At 34.5% G+C, this 27,149-nt stretch overlaps 2 protein-coding genes across 5 annotated transcripts in view; one reads left to right on the top strand and one right to left on the bottom strand.

The window, feature by feature from the left end:
* LOC149805992 (uncharacterized) overlaps nt 1–16,931 on the bottom strand; it is a 53,721-nt gene extending 36,790 nt beyond the window's left edge. The window contains exons 1-2 of one of the 3 annotated variants that reach the window (XM_089950797.1): nt 16,707–16,931; nt 494–2,927 (exon numbers count right to left, since the gene is read on the bottom strand). In XM_089950797.1, coding sequence (XP_089806923.1) covers nt 494–1,272 — 779 coding nt within the window. In that variant the 5' untranslated portion in view covers nt 1,273–2,927; nt 16,707–16,931. The remainder of the gene's footprint in view (nt 1–493; nt 2,928–16,706) is intronic. The other 2 variants (XM_089950798.1, XM_089950799.1) reach the window with 2 other exon arrangements.
* Nucleotides 1–27,149, top strand: part of LOC149805991 (set1/Ash2 histone methyltransferase complex subunit ASH2-like) — a 172,536-nt gene that overhangs the window by 99,995 nt on the left and 45,392 nt on the right. The window lies entirely within an intron of this gene.

Genomic DNA, 27,149 nt, shown 5'->3' with positions numbered 1-27,149 from the left:
AGGTAGCTAAACATGGCATGAAACACCACCCCCACCCCACCCGCATGCAACTCTGTCTTGATACTTTGTATCCATGCATCCTACATATTTATAAAGAGAAAATGGGCTAATGCTTTCCTTCCATATGCATCAACATTTATAGCTCTTTATTATAATAAATAAGTATTGTTAGGCTCCAGTGAGTAAGAAAAAAAATGTAATTGTTATTGATCTAAATACAAAATACAAAATTAGATAAAATTATCTTCAGTGGGTCAAGCTCATATTTCTTCAAATACAATACTGGATATGTTAAGTTTGCAATAGGCAATATTCAAGTTCATACTTGTCATTTAAATCTGGCTGTTGGTTTTCACTTAAGTTTAAGTTGCAGCTTACATGAGCAATGCATTAGACACAGTTGATGGGGCAAGTTAGCATGAGTGTGAAATTTTAGAATGAACTATACAAATCTAGAATGCCATGCTTCTAACCTTAAATTATCAAATCTCACCTGTTATTCCTAACAGCATTGTTGTCTCTATTAGTGGAGGGCTCCTGTTTCACATTAACAGTACTTGGACTGGTTCCACTTTCTGAACTTTCTTTAAGTGAGTCTCTGCTGTCACTTTTGTTTGTCTGTCTTTTCTTGCGACAACAGCATCCAAACAATGCAGCCATAACACTTAGGCTGAATAGTGCTGCTACTGCTGTTGCTATAGAAACCACAACCATTTCACTGGATTGTTCAGTAAGTGGTTTGGGCTCAGATTTTAATTCCGCAAAATTAATTTGATCATTGAAAGTAAAAATGCCTCCTGTTCCTCCTTGCTGTACAGTATTTTTATATCTGTGAGTCAAAACCTTTAGGATTGAAGTATCTTCTGTAACACCTTGTATCAGGGAGTAAATTCCCCCTGTGTTTGATTTTATAGACACTTGCTGTAAATGTTTTCCATCAGAAGATTGTTTAGAATCTGGCTGTTGTCCGAGTTCAGGTGAAGTTGCATCTCCATGTGAAGTGAATGGAGAGGGGGAGTGGTATTGTTCAGGTATTAACACTGCATAGCTAGGGTCTGAATCAGATTCAGCAGCTAGAGGCTTAAAAGGGAAAACAACCCCAGCCCTGGTGTTGTCTCTTTCTTCTGTTTGTTGCTTAGTGCCCTTCCCCATTTCTGAATCTGCTATCCATTGAACCTTCCATTTACTCACTGGCAGACAGACACATGCACAGACACATAGAGATAGGAAAATACAAATCTGCTTCATTATGAGGTGTTTTCCATGCTCCATATTTAAAAACACTGGTTATTCTATTTATAGAGGAAAAATGTATCACAGAAACTACAGGAAGAATTGGATGGCAGCCAGCTAAAAATCATCCAGTTTACTTTTACATGTACATAAATGAATATACATGTCATTTCTCCAAAGAATTGTACATGCTACATATACTGAGACCCTTTGCCAAATTCATGGACCCATGGCAGGCTCATATCATTCTAGCTACCTTTCATCACTATTTGTAACACACTATATTCCTAAATAACTGAATTCACAAGGTTCATCTGACTTTGATCTAATATGAAATCACATTTAAACTTGCCTTGGTGCAGTGGGGTAATCCAATGCTGTCAGAACACATTAGCCTGGAGTCAGACAGAAAGGTCAAACCCCCAAGTGCTGCCTTCCTTTTGAAATCATCAGACCCCTCTTTATGCACATTTACTCAGCTGTAACTGGCATATAATGGATCCCTTTTTAGGAATACACTCAAGTTCTCATGAGGGAATATTTTTTAACTGTTAGTCAGTTGAATTAAATCTGTAGCCACCAATCTGTATACTAAACTAATTAGTAAGACCTGGAGACAATTACATTTTTATCACATTAGCTTAAGTAGTAGGTGGTAAACTATTGGCATCACAGCACAACAATATTTTTATAATTTTTTTGTATAAATTGATATTGGTGAATTCTCAATATAAATTGTTGGATTTATCTCATAATTTTATTTGTATCCCTCCAGGGTAATAAATGAAAAGCTTTGACACTGAAGTTATGTTTGAATGGTAATATTAATGGAATCTAGCAGGTTGATTTTTTTCTCCAGTATATACCATCTGACCGCTAATGTGTATTGCTGCTAAGTGGATTGTTGTTTTCTGTGAATAGACTTCTTGTAACCTCTTGACCAACTGAAACTATATAAGTATGGAGATAGATGAGTAAATACAAATATAGGAATCCATCAACTTACAATTAGAAAATGAATAAGCATAGGTCAGTTATTACACAAAGTATTTTAAGCTGTGCTGACCAATTAACGCACCTTCATCCCATGCCAGAAAAAGCACAGTATTGTTCACAAGAAAAACAAGAGCTATAGGCACATAGTGGATGATACTGAGTGTAGACAGGGGGCCCACAGCCCTATCCAAGATGATCATCAGTTAGTGTTATCAGTCCTGCAAGATAACCAGGGGTTATTTGTGTACACTGTCTATGATGAAGAGATCCATGGCACTGATAAAAGCATAAACATCAACAGGAGGAGGCTGTATCTTACAGCTGCCAGATGAGGGAGCAAGGGATGAAGTACCAATTTCTCATGCTGTATACCTGTAATTGTCAAGGAAGTCTCTCATCTTGTGTATGCATAGGTTGTGTGGTAAATGAAAATTCCCAGGTTCTGTAATAAATAGCGTTTAACACATGAGCACATGAAAAGTATGGCAACTGAAGATTTTTGAGTCTGTAATAATGAGTATGTAACACTCTGGAACACACGAGAAATATAGTAACTGAAAATTCTTCAATCTGTAATAAACAGTGTGCATGTGCTCCAGAACAAATTTCATCAGCAGCAGTTTTCACTTTTTGGAAGTCAGTTCCTGGGGCTTGTAACTCTCTTGTACCTAAGCGAACTTCACAGCATCACCCAGTTTCTGAAACAGGCATTAAATAGTACTAAGATCAGATATTGTCTTACAAACTCTCTAGGATTTACTGCTTTCTGCAGGTAGTTTTTTTAATGCATGTAGTAATTTATCTGTTAATAGTATTCCATATTTGCCTGAACTGAATTCATTTAGGAATAGATTACATCTTTTTATCACAGTAATGTTCACTTGCACTATCATCAAGACATTATTTCATAAAAACCATTGCCACAGTGGCATAACTCCTAGCGCTGCCACATAGCAATATCACAGAGTAATGCAACCATTTTCCACACTGACAAATATTAAGGTTATGTGATAAGAGGAATCTGAAACTCGTGCTTATGCAACAGTAGTGTGGCCCCTAGGGTTGCAAGATTGAGAGAAAGAAATCCTCTTGGTGTTAGAACTGGGGGTCAGACTGATTAAAAAGCAAACCCTGGTGTCAGAACATGGGACCTGATTAAAAATTATGGGGTGTCTGATGCACAGATGAGGGTAAAGGGAAATACGTTAAGGAAATAACATAAAATTTATGAAAGTCATTGAATAATGCAATATTCCACTTGCTACAAACAGCTTGTGGCATAGAGTATTATTCACCTTGTTTCATAAATGTCATACCATGTAAACACTTGTGTAGTATCCTTTATGTAGGAATACCGAGATTCATAGTCCTACATATAGTAGCATAATACTTCTGTTATTTACTTATAGTCTAAAGTAACTAGTAAGACTTTATTCTGAAAGTAACTTGTAAGACTTCAGTATGAAGAGTGTCAAATTGAAATTTTTACAAAAAGCCATGACATAGATAATATCAATTCAAAAGCAAGTTATTTTAATGCTGCTAAAGTTAAATAAAGTACCACCACACCTGACTGACTTGTTATTATATTCATATTTAAAAAGTGTGCACAGCATAAAACATATTGTAAACTGCAGTATTTAAGTGTCATTAGCTTTTCTCATTTTCATATAGTGAAACGCACAAGTAAAGAAAAAAGTATATTAGGACAAATGTCAGAATAACCAAGGAGACAAGTTTGGGAATGTCCCCCATGTGTAAGGAGTAATATTGAAGGTCACTGCAGTTAACTTAATATATTAACTGTACCACATTAAATGTGATATATTAGCCCTACCACAGTAAATGTAATGTATTAGCCTTAGCACAGTAAAGGTAATGTATTAGCCTTTCCACAGTAAATGTATTATATTAGGATTACCACAGTAAACATAATATATTTGCCCTACCAGTGAGATTTGCCTCTTGCTTCACATAATTAAGAATCAGCTAGGTGTTTGAGAGACCCATTAAGTTTTAATTCTCTGATTAAATACATGAGAATGATCACTTATGTAAATTGTGTTTTTAAAGGTCTTTAGTATTAATGTATTTTTTCCATGTAAAATTTCCAGCATATTCTACCTTACCTCAGAGTTATTCACACAAATATGCAGTTTCCAGGTAAACGTTTCAACAGTTTTATATGTAGGATATTGTTTTGTTACAGTAATTTGGCTTGGCTTGTATCTGCCTGTATAAAATCAGCTGTCAGATCAGCATTTTGGTCTGTCATTTAAAGGTGAATTTCATTAATCAGTGGATATTCTACTTAAAGGATTTTTTTACTGAATGTAAATTTATAAAGCTATGGACAAACAAAGATTCCATTGCTAAATGGAATGAAGTCTTTGTTTAAGTTAGGGACAGATTGGGGGGATATATTATCTTCCAATGACTCATATTTAAACAGGTATATCTTCATGTGCAGCAACCCTCGTTATAACAGTCGATTCATATTATATACCACCTTTTACATGTATTACGATCACCTTGTAATGCAGTACATAATATATGTACTATACAGAGTAGTGAAATTGGATCCATTACCACATGTCTTATCACAGGGTACTGATATTGAGTAGTGAAATTGGATCCATTACCACATGTCTTATCACAGGGTACTGATATAGAGTAATGAAATTGGATCCATTACCACATGTCTTATCACAGGGTACTGATATTGAGTAGTGAAATTGGATCCATTATCACATGTCTTATCACAGGGTACTGATATAGAGTAATGAAATTGGATCCATTACCATGTGTCTTATCACAGCGTACTGTATAGAATAATGAAATTGAATCCATTACCACATGTCTTATCACAGGGTACTGATATTGAGTAGTGAAATTGGATCCATTATCACATGTCTTATCACAGGGTACTATATAAAGTAATGAAATTGGATCCATTACCACATGTCTTATCACAGGGTACTATATGGAGTAATGAAATTGGATCCATTACCACATGTCTTATCACAGGGTACTATATAGAGTAATGAAATTGGATCCATTACCACATGTCTTATCACAGGGTACTGATATAATGAAGGGCCTAAGGGTAAAGAAGTGTAGTATTTCTGAAGCATTTTACTGTAAATATATAATGTATTTTAATTTTGTTTCTTCAATGGTCCCATTTGAAATTATGTGTGACTGTATTATATTGTTTATATCAGGTCTGCAGATACTCAGTCCAATGAAAGGCACTGTTTGGATACTGAATATAGACATGAATGGGCTACAATAACAGGCATGGCTAGACTAAAATAACTATACTGTTGATTTCATTAGTACTTACGTGCTATTGCAAATCTGTTTCACCTGTTAATGAATGAATGTTGTCAGTGAAGAACACTAAGTCTGACAAATGTGTGGTAGGCCCACACTGAGATGAAATGTAAACAATTGCTGCAGAAAGAGTTATTGCTGGAATTTACACATTTTGGCAGTCCATGTTGGAATGATTCAGGATAATAAACTTTAGGAAGAAAAAGTAAACAGACAAACCTGATCAAACCTTATCATGCATGCATTCCGAGTTTGCATATTAAAAAACACCTTATCAGAATCCAACACTATGACAAGAGTATGTCTTTACTGGTATTCGTTCATTCACAGACATGTATGAATTTTACAATGTATATCAATATGCTACCTGTTGTAATCTACACTTCTCTTATTATACTGACATTTGTCCATAGCTACTGTATTCCACATGAATAATTGCACTTACCACTTCCCACTTCCTGGCATTCAGGAATATAAAAAAACCTGTACCAGGTATATAATGGTCAGGTAATTAGTTTCATCCTTATTACGGTATTTTAACTGCAAAGGTTTTGAGTTATTGTTGGATAAATAATCTTTTTGATAAGGAAGAAAAAGTGAATAAAATGTGAAATACTTAAGGGTATTTTTCTGTCTAATTCTTTTCTGCTCTTTGAAATAATAATTGTCAGTACTTGTTCAAACAAAAGGCAGTGGTAAGGTTATAAGAATGTGTTCACAGCTTGCCTGGTAAAGATTAGTGCTGTGTGACTCATGGAACATTCCTACATGATGATGTAAGATACATTAACTTATTGAATGTCATAGTAAACGTCTGGGTGGCATAGACCAGGATTATCAATATATAAAATCTTTCCAAAGTTATGGCATACTGTAAATGTGTAAGAAACAAAGATGTTGATATACCTGATCAGGATTTAGACAAGCCCAAGAAATGCTTTCATTGAAATCTTGATTAAATCCTCCCCATACTCACTCCTATGGCATATAAAGGGTTGTATATTATATAAAATGGGATATACCATCATTGTAGTTGAAAATAAGTTCCACTGGCAAATTTGTCTGGTTCACCTGTCAATAATTAGAATGTCTGTCCTTAATATATGTCACTCTACACGTCATTGTACTAACAGGTTGGTTTGAAGTCTATCCTTTTATATTTAACTCTACTCATTAATATTGTTTTCAGTTGGTTTGAATGTCTATCCTTATATATTTAACTCTTCTCATCACAGCTGATACAAGTTGGATGTCTGTCCTTGTATATATCACTTTACTTATCCTTGTATATGTCACTCAACTCATCATTGTCTTTACAATTTGGATGTCTATCCTTATGTGTCACTCACTTCACTCATTGTTTTTACAAGTTAGTTGTCTATCCTTGTATATGTCACTCAAATCATAATTGTCTTTACAATTTGGATGTCTATCCTTATATATGTCACTCACTTCACTCTTTCTTTTTACAAGTTGGATGTTTATCCTTGTATACGTCACAAGCAGCATATTTTTTGTACAAAACACAGTCCATCTTGAATAATGGCTTGTTGATCAATATAAACTATGGAAGAAGTTCAGTTTCCATATTTTCCATGCATGTTCGAAATGATAGTTCTTTATCACTGAAAACACTTATTCCATACAGTATAATCAAATGCACCCTGAACTAGTCTTGTTCACTAAGAGGCAATTTATTCATTGGCTATAGGTGTCTTATTCCTGAAGTTAAACTGAGCATATTGGTTAAGCTTGTGCTTTAGACTTTGCAAGATGTTGGAGTCTAGTCCATCAAGTCAGTTTGTTTGTTTTTCATTTTAATTACACATATTTTCAGTAGAAAAAGCAACAGTATTTTTTCAAATAATTTTCATTTGATAATGCACTTGATTTGCCTTAATGTGTACAGGTTATAGTATTGGAAATAGATCATCATCAGAAACAGGTTACTATGTAAATATGTTGATATAAGACAAACAAAATTGAATTTTCATGTCATCCAGTAAAGTACAGTACAAATACAATTTTTTCATCATTTTATAACATTTGAACTCTATGTAAGGTGTTTCACACATTCATGAGTGCATAATTAATGTTTGATGACTAAGACTCAGTATAGTAGCATAAACTTTTTGTGTTTTGCAGTGTTCACAAAATGGCCAATCAAATTTTTAAAAAAATTCAGTTCCAAAGCAGGGAGTAAACTATCTCTTTTTTTAAAAAAATTCTTGTTAAGAGCTCAGTAAACTAGGTTGCAAAATAAAGTTTGGATAATTCTCTGCTTGATCAGATTATGGTAAAGTTTTGGAAATAGGCATGCTAACAAACATGAGAAGTAAAAAGGTAAACAAAAGTCTACATGATGAGGTGTTTACTCAGGCTTTTGAATGAGTATTTATTAATTGACCTGGGAATTGCCAGGGGCAGATAAAAATGTAAAAAAAGTTTTAAACAAAATTTCACTTATGAAATACTAAACCACACACTGTAGACCAAAATGTTCTACTAGATTAGGTGCTCAGGAATAAGAACAGTTCATGATACAGTTTAATGAAAGAACAGAATATATCTACAAATTTGTACTTAATACTTACAAACCAAGTTACCAGTAACATCTTAGATGTATCTTACAATATCCAGTCTATAATACCTTTGGCTCACTGTCAAATTACCTTAGTGTCAGAAGGAAGTATACTTGAGTAGGTCTAGCTGTCCACCACTCCCCCAACAGGTGTAAAAGAACAGCTCACCTGTTCTTTTATCTACCATTTATGCTTGCATATAAGACAAGTCAAGCTGCAAACTACACATACCTAGAGCTGCCATCACATAATGTTCTTGCAGATCTGGGTCTGTGCAGTTTGTTTGGAATAATAAGGAAAAGAAACAACATAGACCCTGATCAGCAGGTGTGTTATGCTACAGCATATCAGGACCTTTGTTGTTTTGTAATTTGACTTATAAGTGAGTATATATGGTAGTTTACCTTGGAGGTATAATTGGGTTTTCCTATTAGACTTACTACATAATGATGTCACACATATCAACATTTATTGGTAGACCAAAATCATGGGCCATTCTCTACTTATTTGATCTAATATGAGAATTATTTTCAAGTTTTCTTTAAAGTGAAATAAAGCTACCCTTGTAGGGTAACCTTTAAATATTTTTGAGTCATTTATGAAGTATGTGACCAGTATAATTCTTTTGAAGAGAAAAATGTTGCAAGTTTCTACATGGAGTCAAAAACTGAGCTTTTATCGGCAGAAACTATGATATTTTTTTAAACCAGAATTTCACTTTTCATATGTTTAACAGCGTTTAGAAACACAGTTGGAAATTAGGCAGTTTGTATAATTCAGCTCTTAGAATGCCCAAAAAATTTGTTTGTCTTATTGTTTAGTGATTCATATGAATAACAGTAGTATAGTTTGCCCCCAACCCCCTTCATTCCCATCATTCAGCATGCTTATAACATTTTCTTACATGTACAACATCATTGGGACATTTGCATGTTGTAGTATTACTTTCCTCAGTTTTTGTTGCTTTTTTTTACATCTGTATACTCATCGGTCAAAATACATTTCTGAGCAAACGTGTAAGAAAACAAATTCAGATAACCATCCTAATTAGGCACATGGATAATTAAATGTGTAAATATTAGGTATACTGTATGATAGTAATATTAAATAATTAAACAGTTTAATTCATGTACAAAGACTGGTTAATTACATTTTAAATTATCACAAACAGCTTGATATTACAGCTGACAATGAGAGCATTTACAAGTAAAGCAAGTACACTAGTTTATCCCATACTGCAATGGCCATGTTTAAAAATGGGCATTCAGGTCGTATCTCTAGATAGTTGACAGTGGAAGCTTAATTTTCTTCTCTTAACTCAAGGTAGTTGAAAATGGAAGTTTAATTTTCATGTCATTTTCATGTCATAACTCATTGTAGTTGAAAATGGAAGTTTAATTTTCATGTAATTTTCATGTCATAACTCATTGTAGTTGAAAATGGAAGCTTAATTTTCATGTCATTTTCATGTCATAACTCATTGTAGTTGAAAGTGGCAGCTGATTTTTCATGTAATAACTCAAGGCAGTTGAAAATGGAAGTTTAATTTTCATGCATTTTCATGTCATAACCCAAGCTAGTTGAAAATGGATGCTTAAATTTTCATATGATAACTTAAGGTAATTGAAAATGGAAGCTTAATTACTTTTCATGTCGTAACTCAAAGTAGTTGAAAGTGAAAGCTCAGTTTTCTTGTTATAACTCTAGCAAGTTGAAAGTGGAAGCTTAATCGCAATATGGAGTTTATATTTTTGTTGTTGTTGTTGTTATAGGGTTTAACGCCATTTTTCAGCACAAGATAGGCTATACATGGCGGCCAGTATTAATGGTGGAGGAAGAACCCAGGAAAACCCTGGAAAGAACCACCGACCCACGGAAGCTACCGGCAAGCTTTCTCACATGTCCACATTGGCCGAGCCCGAGACTTAAACCCATGCAGACAGAGGTGAGATGGCAGTGATCTGTGACGGAGAGCGCTTTAGACCACTCAGCCACTCGGGGCCCCTCATATTTTTGAAATATGGCTTAAATTTCAGCAGGTGCATAATAGACAAACTCATGATACAGTAAATCCAAAGTCTGTTGTGAAATGAAATCTTCTTCTATTGGAAATTCTAAACAACTCGTTGGTATACTCTTTCATGTTACACATAAATAGGAATCTGGAAAAGGATTCAATCTATTATTATCAACATAAAAGATTAGCATAAATTATACACACAAAGCTTTGACTTGGTTATAGTATATTAAACATGAATCTTTTTAAAAGTCATATGTCATGTAGCTGTAGGTCTTCACGCCAGAAACCTCATTACATTTCTCTGAGACTGTACAAATTATCATACCATCAGAAACTGAACAATATTATTTTTGCTCCATAATAGATACAACTTTGAAATTAATAAGCCATTGCGACTGATTAAAAAAAGAGATTTAAAAAGCACAGTCCACATGTATATAATTGCGACTAAGAGATTTGTTTAATCACTACTATTGTCTTTAAGCCTGTATCCCTGATTGCTTTGGTGGTCAAAGTGGTTAGAGCATATGCCTTGGATATGGGAGGTTGGAGATTCAAACCCCAGCCGAGTCATACCAAAGATTTATAAAAATGGTACTTGCAGCTGCCTCACTTGGCACTCAGTATTATGAGGTTAGTGTTAGGACTGGTCAGCCTGGTATCAAGATAATGTGACTGGGTGGGACATAATGCTACATGTCTGCAACATGATGCCCAAGTGCCAGACATCACTATAAACTGCTAAACTGCAGACATTGAAGTGGTATGACTGAAAAATTGCAAAAGCTACATTAAAAATCAAAATCACACACATGAATGCACACATGCACACACACACAGACACACACACACACACCCCTATATCTGATATGTATTTAATTACTTCATTTGTGCCACATGAACTGAAGTTAAAAGTCCTTTAGCTATCCAACACCCCACCCCACCTTTCTTCCAACACCAACATCTTCATTATTTTTTTCCTCAGTTTTTGGGGCTCATTTTTGTCTTTAAATGTAGTAACATGTTTTATATCTACAATATTGTATATACAGCTTTCTTTTGATATCACATTAGAATGTTTGATTCTCACAGGACCAGCTGAATTGTTACCTGCTTAGAATTAATTAGGGCATGGTGTATAAATTTCCCTCATAGATAGAGCCTAATAGTGAGTACTATGGCAATTATACATGGGTTGGTTTAAATCTGAATAAGTGATTAGACAAGATAGACTGCGGTCAGTACATGCAAATATATATATGTTGCAACAGAGCCATTGATACATTAGGGAGATGTTACTTTCAGTATTAAATTATATAATTTTTGCTCAGAATTAACATTATTTGTAAATCAGAATGTACATTTACTCAAATGAACGTGAAAAAGTATTAATTTATGGTGACTTTGATGACTTCATCAGCAGATTTACTGCACATCTATCGATCTCTCATGCATAATGCAGTGTCATGTCAATAAAATGGTGAGGGGGACATCAAGATATACATGAATAAGATTATGAATGAAAGTGACACATTGGGTTTTCAAATTGAAACAGACATCACAGTTGACATGTCAAATTTAATCTACCCATTAATCACACATGTCAAGTTTAATCTACCCATTCGTCCCATCCCTTTTGTTATCTTTGAAGAAAATCTGGACATGAAGATTTGGAATCACTATTTGCCATAGAAAAAAGCCATCATGCTCTGGAAGATCAGGATCTGTGCATTTTGTTAGGACTACACAGTAGAACAATAGATCCTGATTTGTCTAGATTGTTTGTTCTGTTGTTTACTGACCACTCCGCTAACCTATATGGTTAGAGTATCCACCTTGGATGCAGGAGGTCACAGGTTCAAACCCTGACTCAGTCATACCAAAGACTTACAAAAATGGATCTAGCAGCTGCCTTGCTTGACACACAGCATTAAGAGGTTAGTGTTAGGACTGGGCAGCCTGGTGTCAGGATAATGTGACTGGGTGGGACATAATGCTACATGATGCCCCAGTGCAAGACATCACTATAAACCACCACACTGCAGACATCAGTGATATGGCTTAAATTGTTAAAGGTACGTTAAAAATCCAAATCACACAAACACATACACACACTGTTGTTTAATCCTTAACAAGCTGCATAAACTCAGATCTGCCAGTCCATTATGCATGGCAAATCTGGGTCAATATAGTTTGCTGTTAACTTTGAATCATTGCAAGAATATACAGTAACATATATATTTGCTTATGAGATGAGTTCAACTCCAAACTGCACAAACCCAGATCTGCAATTGCATAATGTGCTGGCAGATCTGGGTCTGTGCATTTTATTAGGAACAAACAACATGGACCCTTATCTGCTGGTACATTATGCTATGGCAGATCATGATTTTTGTTGTTAGCAGTTTGACTCAACTTATAAGAGCATGTCGTATTGTAATTGGGATTATGAATGTTTCACTTAACAGAGTTTTTACTGTAATTTATTTGAGCAAACCATTTTGTATGAACACAGAATAAGTCATTAAAATTTTGAATCCCCATTATCCAAATATGAATCTGTTATTTACATGTGTTACAACTCTGTGGTCATAAACTAAGTAACAGAAAGAAGTAAAACCAACAAGTTTTGTAAAAGTTTATAAATAGTTTAATTAACAATGTTATAGATAAAAATGTGAGAGGAACTTACAGCATTATGAAGTAAATCCAATATAATCCTGAAAAAGTTATATTAAAGTCCAAAAGAATGAAAAGGAAATGTACTGGTTTGCCAAGAATTGTGACACTGTCAAAATGGCATTGTCTAGAACTCCTTTGAATAATTCACAGTAGTTCCAGGATAATATTATAGTTAAAGAAATGAGCACTTTCTGTTTCCACTGAACAGCCCAAATAAATGTTTTTTTCCTCACAAATAATATCTTAGTACAAAATAAAACACATCTGCAGACTTGATGTTACAACTGGAACACAAGAAAGAAGAATGACTCCAAAATAGGAATGAATCTGATTGCTCAGATCCCACCTTATAATACACCTTTTATTATGACTATATTTCACATGACAGATCATACTATTCTATAAATATTTTGAAATACCGATTCATGTGACCAAGCCCATCCAGTGGGAAATTACTTAATTGTTCTAGAACTGTCCAAACCCCATCAGCAAATGAGAAATTAACCCAAAGTCATCAACAAGTCTTATTATTAAGATTATTAGTAGTAATTGTCAACACCTACATAAACATCTATTGATAGATCCTAGTAATTTTACACACTTAATATTCCTAACAGACTCTTGTCACGTACGCAAAATCTGACTAATGATAATCACTACAGCTTGCAGCAATGAATAAAAATTACACAAATGAAATAAAATCATGCACCAGGAATTACAAAAAATATAGATATGCATAACAACATGCTATTTATTTACATCCACTTCTCCATTGAAATATACTATGGTTGAACCAGTTGGTGGATAAATTGACCAGTCACATATGAAATGTAGAAATGTATAAAATTATTGCATCTAGTCACAATGAGGCCAATTTCTTTGTGATTTTATAAGGAGTCCAGGCCAGGCCATTGATGAGTCACTGAATATGGCCATGCGTACATCACTTTCTGCTTTAGTTCAAATTCTCAGGACTATTCAAAAACCAGGATCCTAAATCTTTACAGTTTATCAAATCAAGTGAGGTGATGATCTTCATCTGATTTTACTAATAGCTGTGTTGTTTTCCACTGGTTGTCCACATCATTCATTATCACCAGAAGACAATTTAAATGATTAGAATTACCTGTACAACCTGTGTATTAAAATTACCTGTACAACTGGCATTCACAATACCTGTACCGCTTGCACTAACATACCCTGTACAACTTGCATTAAAATGACCTATACAACTTGCATAAAATACCTGTATAGCTTGCATTAAAATTACCATACAACTTGCATTAAAATTACCATCACAACTTGCATTAAAATAACTAAACACATTACACTTTGCTGAGACTAATTTTTAAGTCTTCATTATCTCATTTAGCAATTGCCCAAGGTTTGTACATATAATACAGAATCTTTTCGTGTTACCTTGCACATAGTCACCTTTTGTTACACTGAAAGACTTTATATTTATAAATCAAAAGAACATTTTTTACAAAGTTCAACACATTTGTTTGGAATTGGTTAATAATTCAAATGTTAAGTTTGATTATTCAGATCAGCATGGCTTCCATTTATATGAATCTCACCTTTGTGGGTTTGAGTTTCTGGATCAGCCAACATAGTTATATAAGAAAGCTTCCAGTAGCTTTCTATGGGTTGATGGTTTTCTCCAGGGTTTTCCCAGATTCTTCTCCACAATGCATATTGGCAGCTATGTATAGACTGTCATGTGCTGAAAATGTTGTTAAGCCTACAGCATCAACTTACATTCATATTATCACATCAGGTCCACAAAATTCAATAGCAGTGCATCATTGACTTTGTAAGCAAATTATTATGTCTGTGCATTTATAAGGTTTAACAGTCCTAGCTGTACAATGCTGGGGAGGTTTAGTTATCTCCAAAAGAGCATACAAAACAAAGATAAAAGCTCAAAAACTTTAAAATGCAGAGTCATGGTTTCTACACAAGCCACAGCTGTTTAAAAGGGTCAAGTCCCTTGTTTTTTATGACAATCAAGTGCATTTATATCAGGTCTATTTTGTATCCCTGAGCCCACTGTGAGTTAACAAGCTAATGGTAAGATTTTGTATCCCTGTGTCCACTGTTGGGTAACAAATTAATGATAAGATTCTGTATCTTAGAGCCCACTGTGGGATAACAAATTAAAAAGATTCTCCACCTCTGTGCCCACTGTAGGATAATAGATTATTGATAATATTCTGTATCCTTGAGCCCACTGTGGGATAATAAATTAATGATAAGATTTTGTATCTCAAGAGTCCACTGTGAGGTAACAACTTAATAAGATTTTTTTAAATCCCTAAGCCCACTTTAAGATAACATTATTGAAAATATTCTGTATCCCTGAGCCCACATGGGGTAACAAATTAATAAGATTCTCTGTCCTTGAGCCCACTGTGGGATAACAAATTAATGATAAGATTCTATTTCCCTATGCCCACTGTTGGGGTAACAAATTAAAATAACATTATCTAATGCTGAACTCACTTTTGGGTAATTAATTAATGATAAGATTCTGTATGCTTGAGCCGACTGTGGGATAATAAATTAATGATAAGGGTGGTAGATTTGCCAAATGAAGTAGCAGCTTCAACATGCAGACTTAGGAACATAACTGTAGGTTTGCAGTATATACTTAGACCTCATCAGTCTTGCAGTTAAAGGACACAGTCAACTAATTTTAAATTCCACTTGTGTACATGCTTGAGGTGGTCTATGTTGCAAAAGAGATAGAATTTGACACACTCAAGTTGTTGTTGTTGTAGGGTTTAGTGCGTTTTTTCAGCACAAGGTGGGCTATACATGGTGGCCAGTATAAATGATGGAGGAAGAATCCAGGAAAGAACCACTGACCCATGGGAAGCAACTGGCAACTTTCTCACATACCCACATCGGCTGAACCCAAGAGTCAAACCCATGCAGACAGAGGTGAGATGGCAGTGATCCATAATGGTGAGTGATTTAGACCACACGACCACTCGGGGCCCCTGATACACTAAATTCATTGAAGGGAAAGAAAGGACTTACGAAGACTTTCAAAGATTTGAGTTTGAGATCTTTTACTGAACACCTTGTCAGTTGTGAAACGATTGTTTCTCAAAGGCTGCATAAAACCTGTACATATGAAAGTGAAACATGTGCATGATAACAGTACATACAAAGAATACAGTGGATATAGAATAAGGACATAACTACTACAGATTTTAAGGGTAAAAGTTAGGTAAGACATAATAGAAAAATATATGCAAATTGATTTGCACTTAACAAATATACCAATGAACTACATGTACTGATTATACTTGCATAATGTGCCAGCATATCTGGGTCTGTGCAGTTTGATAGGAGTAATTAGTTGAATAAACAACATAGACCTTGATCTGCAGGCGCATTATGCTATGGCAGATCAGTATTTTTGTTGTTTTCAGTTTGACTCAACTTATAAGTGAGTATTTACGGTACTGGTTGGGGTGTGGTAGTTGGTTTGAAATATAAAATGGGAGCCATGGTAGCTTAGCTGTCTCACAACTCAGCATCCAAGGGTTGGGGTTGCCACTCCCATCAAGGTCAGCCAGAGTGGCTGCCTCCATGTAATTGGGAGACACACAAAGGCCAATGTCTTCTGCATGATAAAGCTAATAATGTGATAAAAGTTACATTTAACTGCCATGAACAAATTTGGCAACAGTATATAAATATTTCAAACATGTAATCTTGAGATGTTAATAAACATTTGTAGAGATAACAGCATATTATTTGTTTGGATGAAGCATATGCCACGCTTATTTTAGGATTTAAAATATCCATATAAAATAATATACCAGTACTGTAAATTTGTTTACCTTTTGTTAAAAATGGTCTCTGGGCCAGCTGGCTAGATTTCTGGATGTTGTACAGTTAGGAGAGACTGATCTGTGGTGACATTCCTTTAAGGATGAGTTTGCCGGGCAGGCTACTCCACATACTGGTATGCTGACTGTCAACTGGACTGTATGATGATGCATACAGTGGAAATACACCACTGTATGATGATGAATACAGTGGAAGTACACGACTGTATGATGATGCATATAGTGGAAGTACACGACTGTATGATGATGTGTACAGTGGAAGTACTCAGTTGTATGATGATGTATACAGTGGAAGTACACTATTCAGGATCTACGAAATAGATTTAAGTGCACACCTTAAATGCTGGGACACTAGGAACTGAATACTGCTGAATGTATGATCAAGTTACTTGTTGTTCTGTTGAAAGTGGAGCATCATGATTCAAAATATTTTAAACAGTTTAGATTATTTGTATTTGGAAAGGCTTTTCCCCAAATAACCAGTATAGTTTACCATCTATACTTGCTTATAAGTCGATTCAAGCTGCAAACAACAAGGATCCTGATCTGCCATAGCCATATGCAGACAAAGGTATACTGATTATACCAAACAAACATTATGTGATGTCAGATCTGGGTCTGTGCAGTTTGCATTTGGATTCAACTTATAAGTGAGAAGATGTGGTAGATTATCTGATTGGATAGGCTTTTCCCCAATAACCAGTATGGTTTAGATTATCTGATTGGATAGGCTTTTCCCCAATAACCAGTATGGTTTAGATTATCAATAATTGGACAGGCTTTCCCCAATAATCAATATAGTTTCTTCTATTTAGCTGCCTTAGATATATGCTCATTGATCTGATTACCTTCATTAGAGTGCAAAGACAAATTTAATTATTTAGATGTCTCAAGAAGACTGTTGATCAAAAAATATTTTTCTTGATAAATGAGTTAACCGTATAAATTAAAATTCAATTAAACTTGAAAAAGTTGACCTTACAGTATTATTGATGACCATTATCCTGATCTGGTTGTCCAAGACTTGGTAATCATCTAATTAATTTTCAGTACTTAACTATAGTAATGTTTGTTGGGTTCTATCTTTTAACTCTATTGAGCTAAGTCTTATGAAATTGTACTCAAAGTTCATTATTGTTGCCCCCACCCCTTTTTGAAGAAAAGTGGGTGATATAATTTTGACATTTCTTTCTGTTCATCCATCTCTCTATCCACTTTTATTTTCACTCTGTAGCATTAAAGCTGCTTGTGATTAAGGAATAAGCAATCATTCTGTGTGCATATACATACGTACATACATACATACATATATATGTATGTGTGTGTGTGTGTGTGTCATTAGAAGATAAGAAATTTAGGGTGGGGGAGACCTACCTTGGGTAATGTTCATAGCTCATTATTTTGCTTTTTCATTACACTTTCCCATCTGCTCCATAACTTTAAAGCCATAAGATAAGGGATGTAACTTGGTATCATTTTGCATCAACAAGGTCAAAACTCAGTGCTTGTATCTTACATCAAACTTCTGCTATGTAACTTAAAAGATATTGGAGGTTAAAGGATGAAACTTGGTATACTTGTACATCGGCATTAGAAGTATGATTAGTACTAAATGGTGGGGTATAATCTTTAGGGTCAAATCAGGGCTTTTTTGTCCTGGACCGTTGCAAGTTCCTACTATTTAAAAATAAAAATTACTTTTATAATATGAGTCTTTTAACAACAATTTTATTTGGCCTTAAAATTAGTTATTTAGAGTTGTCAGCTTAACACTTGGCTGTATTTGGAATGTTAAAGTTTAAGGTATATACATAAAGTTTATATTAAGTTATGCATTATAAGTAAGTTCACCTTATGTTGAGTTATCTTTCCATGACAACGTTATGCATAATAACACAAATGTAGTGTATTTAATGATGTAGAACTAGAATATAATTGAGTCATACTAGGTAGGAGCTAAAATTAAGTAAAATTGATTAGGTAAATGGAACAAAATATTTACTCCGTTCAGTGCTTCAAGAATTTTTTTTTTAGACACAGTTCCCAGGGTGGTGACTTAAATAAATTCACAAGCCATGACCGAAATTCAACAAGCCCGGACTCCAATTTCCACATGCCCAAAATTTCCCATGTTTTAATACTAACACACATCATTGTAATAGCTACAATTAAAAAAAAAAATCAGTAGGGTTCAAAAGGGTTCGAAGGTAATGCAAGTGTCATTAGTGTTTATCGCTACGCTAGCATGCTTCACAAAGTAAAATTCCATCAACCAAGACTTCTGAAATTTATTTTTATTTGGTTTTGCAGAATACTAAATGCTTTCTAAATCGGCTTCAAAAATGAATTACACTTGAACACTATTCCGACAACTGAAATGATCATGCTTTGCATTTTATATATGTAGTAAAATCTGACTTCAAAGAAGCATTGCCACTGTTCACAGACTTGTTAAAAGTATGATACATATGGTTTAAATGTTCTCATTCAGGGTAATAATATGTAATAACTTTTGTTCTTGTACATGCATCTATCATAACTTTGATTTACCTATAATGGGTTGTTCCACTTCTTGATCCTACCTATGCAAATAAACACAATGAGCTCACCCACTGCAGCCTTCAAACACTTCTGACTAGCTATTGTCAATGAATTAAGTAATATGTGAAATGGTGGTTTATACTTGACCTCTTTGCCTTTAATTGCCACTTTTTAAACTGCCCAAGTGATAGTTTTACATCAGTTCCAATCATGACTGTTTACTGTTTATATATGCTGCATGTGATTGGCATATACTGAAATTGGTGGGGTTGGGTGTGTGTTTTTAAGATTGCTGAAAATTATGTTTTATCAAAACACGACTGTGTCACAAGGTTTGGGAGAACAAAATCATATTTTTGGCATGACACGCCATGATTCAATCTGATTAAAATCAGATCTCAATTTCATGTTGGACAGTGGTGATCTGATTTAGATTGCACCTTGTTTTGGCAGGTATGTCAACATTTTGAAAATACATTTACACATTTCATAATCGTCACCAAAGTTTCCTCAGGCAAATTAGAATTTTTTTGGACAAGTCTGACAGGTACCTCACTGAGAATACCGGATGGGTCCGATCTAAAATTAGATTGGCCCAAGGCATCAGGCTATCAGATTATTTTAGTGCTGCTGTTTAATGAGATTTATGAGCGGGATATCAGTGTAGAGGGTCTTAGGATGAGGAACCACTGCAGAAATAAATGTAGGATTTGTTACTAACCTCATTATTGATTTAACATTGTTGGTAATTTTGTTATTATTGTTGTTGTTATGAAACAGTTTTTTTAATCAGTTGACTTTAAAAATGAAAAATCTGAAATATCTTTGACTTCCTGGCCATAATACATATACAAGACATGAATATAAAACAGTGATTAAAACCCTTTTTGAGGCACAGAATTTAAACAGAACCATGTGATTTGATACATTTAGGGTTTGGTATAGTTAGTGAGGATCATAACAGACTTACATAATTTGATGCCATCTGTTTTCAGTTTGACTATAATGTTCAAAAGAACATTGAATAATCCTACTTCTTTGTAGTATTTTGTATCAAACACTTTGAAAGCACAGTGGCACCAGGATAATGTTATCCTTACAACACAGGGTTAAACATGGCTATTACTGGTGTATAGAAGTAGCTGGGTGCAACAAATTCTTTTAAGTACTCTATACTCGTTTATAAGTCGACTCAGATTGCAAACAACAAATATCCTGATCTGCAGTAGCATAATGCACCTGCAGATCAAGGTTTCTTTTGTTTGTTCCACTGATTACTCCAAACAAGTTGCACAGACCCAGATCTTCTGGTGCATTATGTGATGGCAGATCTGGATTTGCGCAGTTTGCATTTTAATTTGTCTTATAAGTGATGATATATGGTACCATGATTGATGAGTCTTTGACCATGTGCCACTTTCATTCTTTTCTTTCTTTTTTGATTCTTTTAGCTGGATGCTTTTTTTTGTACTCTATCAGGACAATTTAATATTTAATGAATAAATACTGCCAGCTGTTCTAGTGATCAGCAGTGTTTAAGGACCTTGAAATGGTTCATTTAGCCTCATTTAATGCAAACAATACATTTTTACCTGTATATAAAAATACCTTGTTTAAATGGTCCCCAGAGTGGTTTTGTTACGTAATTTTAAGCAATTAAGAACACTTCACCAGTATGTTTAAGCTTTTTTTCTACTTATCAGTACAGTATGTATCTGTGAAAATTAATGTTTTCTGATTACAACCCACCGTTCAATGATTTTTGCCTATTAAAGACCATTTGCCACCAGTGTGTACATAAAGTTACAGTTTTCTATTATTATCAATGCTTCCAGCAATAGCAAAGGGAACAGGATATGCAACATTTTGAAACACAATTTCTGGTTAATGTCATATAGGCTGGTGTTGTTGGATGGGTTTTAATGACACTTTTAACACATAATTAGCTATATCATGCCAGGAAATGGGAGCCAAGTGCCTTTCAAAAGGACACACCAAGGCAGCTAGCTCATCCAGGCTGACCTGGGCATGTAATGAACCCTAACCCTTAGATTGCAAATCCAATGCTCTACCATCTGAGATAATGCAGGTTTACCAGACAAAAAGTGTAATGAGTTTGGAATAGACTGGTTTAGTAGTCTGTTTATGCCATCAGTGTGTCAGATGTTTACTAATGCATTAGTTTACACTCAAGTGTCATTGCAGACCAGAATATTTACAACATGATACTGCATGATAACATTTGAAAACCTACTTAAAATGTAATCTGGCACCATACTGAATGTTATGTTCATTGAACACTAATGTACAGATGTGTACCATATAGCTTGCTTGATAATGTACCTGAAGATCAGGGTTTGTGTTGTTTATTCCACTGATTACTCCTAACAAACTGCACAGACCCAGATCTGCCAGAACATTATGTGATAGCAGACCTGGATCTGTGCAGTTTGCAGTTGGACTTATCTTATAAGCAAGTATAAATGGCATGTTTTAGCTACAGTAAATCTATAATCCAGCCATTCCAGTGTCACAGATCAATACTAATTAGGGATTTAACTGACCTTAAGTCAGATAGATTTGTTTTGCCCACCATTGACTTCAAGTAAAAGTCTTTTGTATACCTATTTTTGCCTTTGCATTTGATGCATACAGAAGTGGCAATAGATAAAAAATATTGGCATTATTAATAACAAATCTAGGATAAACAGAATTCAACAACTTACCCTTCATTTGGCTGACAATCATCCATATAGCTTCACAACTTATGTGTCACTGGGATGTAAAGAGAAGGATTGACTGCAGAATGATTTAAATGGTGGTCAGCCTGGTGCTGTTAGCCAGTCAGCTGTGGTCAGTATTGACAGCTGTGATGGATTGAGACTGAGTATTACATTGAACTTTCTGATAAAGGCAGTGTGTATTTTCCATCACATACAGGTCATAAATTAGGTGTTTATAAACATATGCCTCTTGTAGCCAAGCATTGTTTTCAGGTTTACCATCATCATTAGTACTTTTGTCTGTATATTCAGATATAATAATAATTATATTATTTAGGAAAATGTATTCTGCATTCTTTTGTATGTGGTGTGTGTGTTTTGGATTTTTAATGTAGCTTTAAAAAAAATTCAATCATATTGCTACGATGTCTGCAGTGTGGCAGTTTAAACTGCTTAATATAACTTGACTCCACACAAAAAGGGTGGGTGGGTAGCTATTGTTGTTCCCCAGGCTAAGACATTAGGGTCAGCATCTGCAGGTTGAAAATCCTGATAATATCTAGTCTTACTGAATCTCAAGTAATCTTTCTTCCTGGGTCCAAGGCAAAAGTTTAAAATGGGTTTCATAGCACCTACCCCAAGTGGAGGGGGCTTAGGGGACTAACTTTGTACTTGCATGTTCATTATACGTATGTTTTTGTTTAAGTTTTTGTATTTATCTCTGAGTTGTTTTTCACCCAAAGTACATTCTGTTATACCTGAAATGATGAAATTTACAGAGGAAATGGATCTGAAGATTACTACACCTTTATTGCAAAAGTAGGTAACTGACCTGTACTTCATGCTTTACCACCTTCAGCTCAGTTTTTATATCTTTTCTCAAGCAGGAACTGCATTAACTTCATTGGCAGAGTGTGGGACTTGTAATGGGTTCAAAACTGACCCCAAAAATGTCCTAAAAACCCAACAAAAACAAAAATAATTATTTCTCAAACTCTGTTAATGCATTGATACATCTTTATTAGTACTACACCCTTACACTGAAGGTCACTGTCAGATTATGGTGAGATTAGTGATCTCCCTACTCCTTATGGCTTTTGGCTATTGTTATCAAAGATATGATTGACCAAGAGGCTATTGTCCAGATCGAGTAAACAATAAAATAAAAAATGAAATTAATGGATAGAATAACAAAGATCTATGCAAAGACAGAGAACAGCATGAGCCTTCATATCTAAAATATAACAATTTAATCATTTACATAAACAGAATGAAATTGAACCGGACATTTGACTGATCGATTTTCTCCTAGACACAGAGTTACAAAAGTTATGCAAAATTTAATTAGCTGTTCTGTTATGCTGATAGAACAAATGTCATCATATAATCAAGTAACTGATCGAACTCAAATTGCTGACATGTCAGAATCACATTGTTGCTTTCAGTCTTCCCAAATCACAGTTGGTGATAGGTCAGCATTGCCGTATTTCTTTTCCTTCTTTCTCTCACTTTTTGGCCTCTTCATAATATCAACTGTCTTGGCTGAGATGATGCTCTTTTCCCCACTGTGCAGTACAGTTATTTTTTCCATAAAAATAAAAATATAATACCCAAGCTAAATATGTGTCAGGTTTTTTTTTTCTTTTCTTGGAATAACCAATATTCCCACTCTTCTACATTAGATGTCATCTATCATAATTCAACAGAACTAAGCTATGCTCAGTTCGCCACCTGAGAATGCAAAATTGAACCAAAACAGTGAAGTATAAAATATCTATCACAGTGCTCTACTCTGGTAATGGATGTGTAGTACTTATAGGTTACTGCATTTGTATGGGAAAATATGAACGAGTTTTTCAGATGGAAATACTGCATGATCTTGGGAGTGCATTATATCCATCCGACAAAACGAGTTATATTTTCCCATACAATGCAGTAACCTTTTTATATGCCCATTTTATTGTTCTACTTAAGGCTTAATTTTATAAACAAAAATACACATCAAGAAACAAAGTAACTGAATGTATGTCGTATTCCAAACTAAACACACAAGCGCAGATTCATTATTACACAACACCATTATTAATGTGCACATAACTCCACCCAGATGATTTGAATTTAGTCATGCGCCTGACATAACTTTCGAAAAAAAATGGCATTTTGGTCTACTTAAAATTGAAATTTGGAGCCATATTGCGAATGAATGCGCATTGTAACAGCCTTTCCATTTGATCTGGAATTAATAGAATTTGGTATTTTTGTCATTTCTACGAAATTTTGTGATTATGGACTGGTTTTATCTATACCAATTCTACATGAAGTACATCAGATTTCACCGGTGACGAAGCAACATAATGACTTCTGCAGATGTGTTTCAGTTCTATCTTTGAATGTTAAAATTATTATATGGGAAAAATATGAAGTGTTTCAATTGCAATTATCAAAAAGACGCTCTGGAATATAATGTTTGTTTCATTTTGAGTGCAGTGAGGAGGATGTAGTTGCACTTGGAATATAGTCAAAATTACAATACAGTTTCGAAATGTATAATCAAGCTTGAGAACCCATGACATGGCTCATGTAATTCGGATTTGCAGAACTAAGAAAATACATTTTGAAGAAATTCAGGACCTAAAACAGTAAGTGTATTTTTTGCCATTCTTATTACCAGCTTAAGAAGACAGTTTATGCCTTGTCACTTGCATTATATTTGTAGGAACCCAGCGATTTTATGAAATCTGGCATTTATCACCTGCCTAAATCTGAAACATTGTATCAAAAAAGTTAACATGGAATGTGGCAAAACATGTGCTCTGTGGTAGTCCATGAAACACCTGCTTTAGTTCATTCAGAAACAAATTTAACCAACCAAAATGTAAAGCACATTATACATGGGTATACATGATTTGTTTGCAAAGTAGTTATCATACAGCAATTGCTGCACATTTGTGATATCACATTCAGTCACCTGCTTCGTTGAATTTTTTTTTTGGTCTATGATTTCATCCACATTGTCAACATAGGCATCTCTAATTTCAAATGGCTCAAACAGTTGGTTTACTTCGTCCACAGACAAATAAAATTAATCAAAAGTGCTGGCATCTGCGTCCATTGTTTGTTTACAAATAGAGAGTAGTTCCTTTATTCATGTGAGTTCAGTATGAAGTGCACATGAGTGCAATATCATAAAATATTGCATGATTATGACAATAAAAAATTAACGAAGAAAAAAATGAGCACATAATAGTCATCAAGATGCATCCCTTAACATGTTTCTTGAGTCTGTGTATAACAGTATTTACACATGGTGTATAAATGTATGTCACAAGCTAAATTCACAAACTTAACACATACAAATACAATAAATGTAGTTAAGTGACTGTAAAGGTGCAACATTTTATAGAAATAATTGTACAGTACATTCTGTCTTGGTCAGCATGACACATAACCATTAAGTCTGATATATGGGCTAGACTAGCAATAAATTGTTGTCTGCGAGGGATGGGATTTGCTCTGCTTGGGGCATGAATTGAATTTTAATTTAGAGTCTGTTTGATAATAGTCCTACAGATATGTCAGTGTAGGGTTAAGTGTAAAGAATGACAAGGTCAAGACAAACCAGAGCAAACTATTTCAGGAAACCTTGAGCCATTCACCCTATTATCATAAATTAATGTCTTGTTTTATTCACATTCGAACTGTGACATAATTAGACCTCCTAGATAACAATTACCCCCCACTATAAATTACCAGTCAAACTATGCCTGTAGACATATGTCCCTAGTGCTAACACCATCGATTCTGTTTTGAAATGAATTCACAACTTAATTACAGAAATGAATTGATGAACTCCAATCCTTGCCCTAACTGTGTTACTTTGCAAAATTAGAGATTCACTGACATATATTTCCAGACAAAGAAAATCAATTCTCAGCATACATGATATGAAGAACCACTAACCCATGGGAAGCTACTGGCAAGCTTTCTCACATACCTATGTTGATTGAGCCCATGTGGAGAGAGGTGGGATGCCAGTGATCTGTAACAGTGAGTGCCTTATACCACTCAGCCACCCAGGGCCCCAGGTTAAATTTGTGTTTGATGTTCATTTCTCAGGTACTGGTCACACTAGAATGATGAATTTGGTTATAATATGCAATTTTCTAAGTACCACACACTTACAAAAAAAGAAGCTTACTGTGACCTATATTTAATCTTTTTATTGACTTGGGTTAAATTTAGTGTTTAGCTAATGAGCCACATGAATGTTGGCATGATATGTGGGTACTGTGCTACATATAATCATGAAACTTGGTGAGTGGATGCATCTATATACATACTTAAGCATATGGTGCTTTTTCATTTTGTTGAAATTTTTGGTTTAAGTTAATTTATTGAATGCTCTTTATGTTAGAATTATGAATTTTGATAATCATATGCATCTCTGCAAGTCCGACACCCATGTCTTTCATGTACATTCTCATTTTTTCATTACAAAAAATTACATGAAATATGTTAAATATTTCTTTTAGACATAGAAATTGCCATATCACATACAGGCTGTGATGATGTATAAAGTGTGTGACCATGTAAGCAATTTTTAACATTGATAAAACAAGGCATGTACACCATAATTGTGAGAAAGACCCAGTTACTGAAAGAATCATGGCACTAGAAAAAGCAGGTGATCTGTGGCAATTTAAAATGGATTCAGTTTCATGGTGGCAAAAATAGGGAGGTGTGTATCACACGTGTTTTTGTGCTAGTGCTATTAAGCTTTTGTGTGACCTCTTATCTCTCATATACAAGTGTCCTAATTGGTTAGTGTGTAACACTGTTGATTGAAACATTCCATGTTCAAATCACTTTCATGGAAAATTACATTTTTAAAATTAATTTTGGAAACATCAGGCTTGGCTTGAGTTGCACATGAAAATGAAGTCAAATAAGATATACTCTAAATGTTTATTAACTATGAAGAATGCATCATTTTTAGAGACATAATCAAGTCTGAAACATCTGAACTTTCTAATATCACACATGTTTGAACAAATCAGTTTAACAATCACAATAAATGCATAAAATGTCATAAACTGTCAGCGATCAGTGTCATAGCAGAGCATGTGGACTGATGCTTCAAAGCTGCCCAGGATCAATCATAACTTATCTG

The sequence above is a fragment of the Sinohyriopsis cumingii genome, chromosome 2 (genome assembly GCF_028554795.1).
Source record: "Sinohyriopsis cumingii isolate HCF-2022 chromosome 2, ASM2855479v2, whole genome shotgun sequence".
Taxonomy (NCBI): Eukaryota; Metazoa; Mollusca; class Bivalvia; order Unionida; family Unionidae; genus Sinohyriopsis; species Sinohyriopsis cumingii.
Note: the sequence above shows the minus strand (reverse complement) of the source record. Positions and strands in the feature narration are given on the sequence as shown.